The sequence below is a fragment of the Oxyura jamaicensis genome, chromosome 2, assembly GCF_011077185.1.
Source record: "Oxyura jamaicensis isolate SHBP4307 breed ruddy duck chromosome 2, BPBGC_Ojam_1.0, whole genome shotgun sequence".
NCBI lineage: Eukaryota > Metazoa > Chordata > Aves > Anseriformes > Anatidae > Oxyura > Oxyura jamaicensis.
Window position 1 is genome coordinate 60,908,703 of NC_048894.1, and position 3,395 is coordinate 60,912,097.

At 39.2% G+C, this 3,395-nt stretch overlaps 1 protein-coding gene across 1 annotated transcript; it reads right to left on the reverse strand.

Annotated features, from left to right (window-relative positions):
* Positions 1-302: 302 nt before the first annotated feature.
* Positions 303-3,171, reverse strand: NEUROD6 (neuronal differentiation 6). The gene is made up of 2 exons (XM_035319364.1): positions 2,926-3,171; positions 303-1,514 (listed from the first exon to the last, which is right to left on the reverse strand). The coding sequence occupies exon 2, from the start codon at positions 1,491-1,493 to the stop codon at positions 480-482; it is 1,014 nt and encodes a 337-aa protein (XP_035175255.1). The 5' UTR covers positions 1,494-1,514; positions 2,926-3,171; the 3' UTR covers positions 303-479.
* Between the last annotated feature and the right edge of the window lie 224 nt (positions 3,172-3,395).

The following is a 3,395-nucleotide window of genomic DNA, read 5'->3' on the forward strand; positions in this document are numbered from 1 at the left end:
CTGAATATTTTTAATCCAGTTCTCCTTCAAATACATAATATATAATTTCTACCAATTATAAATACATCATTTTTATTCATCTGATTTCAATAACATGCATTTGTATAATTACTGTACACTCAAAATAGACATTGACTTTACGCAGTGTGTATGCTTTTATTTCAGAACTGTTCAGACACACTGCTCAACAAATCAAGCAAATAGGGAAATAAAAAGGAAAAAAAAAAAAAAGGAGGGGGGAAAAAAACCCCACATTTTTAAAAAAAAAAAAAAAAAAAAAAAAAAAAAAAGGAAAGGAAAAATACTTATCTGAAAAAGGATTTTTTAATACATAGAAAATCTCCACAATAGTTGAAACACACTTTAGAAACTAGTAAACACGTTAAATAGAGTTGTGCCAATTACGCAGTGCCCAAGCATCTGCTCGCTCTTAATTAGATGGGGAGGTGAATGACCACTGTTTATTTTCATTTTCCTCATTAATTATGAAAAACTGCATTTAATTCATCTTGCATGGTGAGAGACTGGCTGCGCAGATGTAAGTCGTAAGGGAAGTGGCTCTCTGTAGGCAACCTGAACATCGAGCTCTGCCCAAGGGGACCCCTGGGTGGCACTGCACAGTAATGCATGCCGTAATTGTAATTTTTGCCATAGTCCAAGCTTTCTTCTTGCTTCAGGGAAAATATCCCATTATAGTTAATTGGGGGAGGACTTAAGGGACCTTCAAACTGTGGGCTGGCACACTCGGGGGAAGTGCTCTCATAGAAGGACTCGTACGCGCTGCAGTAGTTGTAGGGTTTCATGGACTTGGAGTTGTCGAGAGTCCCGTGCCCTGGGGGGGTGCCAAGCTCGGGGCTGTGGTAGGGGGGGTAGAAGGTGGAGTAGGGTGAGCGGGCATGATGGGCGCCTTCACCTGCCTGGCCCATCAGAAAGCTTCGGGCATTCAGCTGCAGGCATCCCGCCACTAAGTTTGTCGTTGGCTGGGACAGACCCTTGCACAAGTTTTGGACGAAGGTGAGAAGGTCAGGCCTCTTGCCAATTCGCAGGATTTCGGAAAGAGCCCAAATGTAGTTCTTGGCTAGTCTTAAGGTTTCTATTTTAGACAGTTTTTGTGTTTTAGAGTAACAAGGGACCACTTTCCTTAAATTGTCCAGGGCATCATTAAGACCGTGCATCCTGTTCCTTTCTCGCGCGTTGGCTTCTTGTCGCCTGAATTTGATCCTTTCCATCCTGATCTTGCTTGTCTTTTTTTTCCGAAGGCCCCGTCGCCTGGGCAAGCCATTCTCATCCTCCTCTTCCCTCTCTTCCTCTTCCTCCTCTTTCTCTGTGTCTTCTCCAGGAGATCTTTTAATATTCTTTCCTCGGAGTACAATCTGCTTTGAAAAGCTTTCTGGGTTCTTCATTTGCTTTTGGTCATCGCTTTCTCTGGAAAACTTTCTGCACATCTGGGATTCTGGCATTACAACAGACTCATCAAACGGTAGTGTTAGCATGGTTCTATAATCTTAAGTTACCTGAAAGAGGGCCAGCACAATATTTAAATATTTCCATTTATAAAGTTTGCCAACTTATAGACACATCCTCATGCACCTTGAATGTGTCTGAGTGCATGCTGTATGTATAGGAGTGCGTGTGCATGTGTCTAAAGGCACAATCTACATTTTTCTCATAAAAGGTCAATTGCAAATGCTTGCTTATCAAAAAATAAGTGCTATCTGGAATTTTAAAATCACCTGAAACATTCAGGATCTCACAACAAAAAGCCACATTTCTTACAGATAAGTAGAGTAAATCAATATTAAAATGCACAATTACCTCTCATCTCATTTATCTTATTTTTAAACAAGCCCTTCGAACCCTCGCCACCATGGAATTCAAAGAAATGCAAAACATGATAAAGCAATACAGAAATTTCATTAATCCAAATTCCCCTGGGTGAAAAAATGAGAAGAATGAGAGCAGTCTTAAAATTGAAAAGTGCCATATCTCTATTAACTGATAGTTAAATATTTTTAAAATCACTTTTAGACTTAAATTTCAGATTTTTAGTCCCTCCACATTTCTTCCTTTTGAATCAAGATATTAAACTCCAGTAAGTTACAGTGAGTGAGAAAATATATTAATGGAACATCCCCTCAAATTACTCAGCTAGTAATAAAAAATGAATTATTTTTTTTCTAACGATTTCTATGAAAATCACACATTACTTATTTCATACTTAGACAAAAATCAGGAAGCATTGAACCCTAAACGTATTCAGATCAGAATTAGGAAATAAAATCTCCCTACCTTTTTATTCATTTATTTTTTCTTTTTTTTCCCAGCAAAAATTCTAAATCGTATTACATATTTAGGTAGATTTAACTCACTGGTTATTTTATATATTTCCTTTTTTTTTTTTTTTTTTTTTTTTTCCCTACTCCATCATTTAGAGGGGGAGAGAAAATTTCCCTGCACGCTATAGCAGTGTTTATGTTCTGCAAGGCTCAGGCGTCTCCCCTAGCCCCTGGCTGACAGCAGCGGGCTGTGGGCTCTGGCTGCATTCGTGCACGTGTGCTCACAATCCAGGCTGAAACGGGGAAATAATTTCCCCCTTCCAATTATTTTTGCTTTTGTTTTCAGTTTGGGAGCAGCAAACACTTGGACCCACGGTTCTCAAAGAGACAAACAAAACGAATGCAGGGACTTAATAGAACAAAACTAAACAAAAACCCCAGTAAAAAACTAACTCTAGCACTATTGTCTACATACTTGTAACATTACATAACACCAACGAAAGTATGCAATTGCATCAGAAGAATAAAATATCAGGAGGAGTTATTAGACAGTAAATAGCATACATAAAATATAAGACAATGATACTGTATCTTTAAACACTTGCATGCACACCCAGCACCAACTGAAATATATCTTTATTTGTATTACCTTAGCTTTTTATTTCATTCAACAATCAGTTTTCATTTTTTGCCTTCCAAATCTTTTCAGTCTGAGTGTCGCATCGTCTCCTGGAGTCTAGATCTGTGTATATCTGCACTATCTCATTGATCTCTAAAAAGTGACATTGATGCCAACTGCCAGAGCTGGTACCCATGCCATCTGCTAGTGACGTCACGGGGCAGAGAAAACCACGTGAGCCTTTCTCCTGGGACCTTCATTCTGCACTGATCATCTGGCATCCCTCTAAGTGGGTACCAGCATTCATGTATCAACACAGAAGGTTAGGCTGATAGAAAAAAAAAAAGACAGAAAAAAAAAATCTGCACCAGCGTTGCACATGCAGTAGGTGCTTTTCCACTAGAGCTGCTTCTTTTTAGCAGCCTAGCTGCACGGATAGACATGCCAACATTTGGTGCTATCCCTGCCTACAGGTACGGCTGCCCTGTAGTTGTTAATAC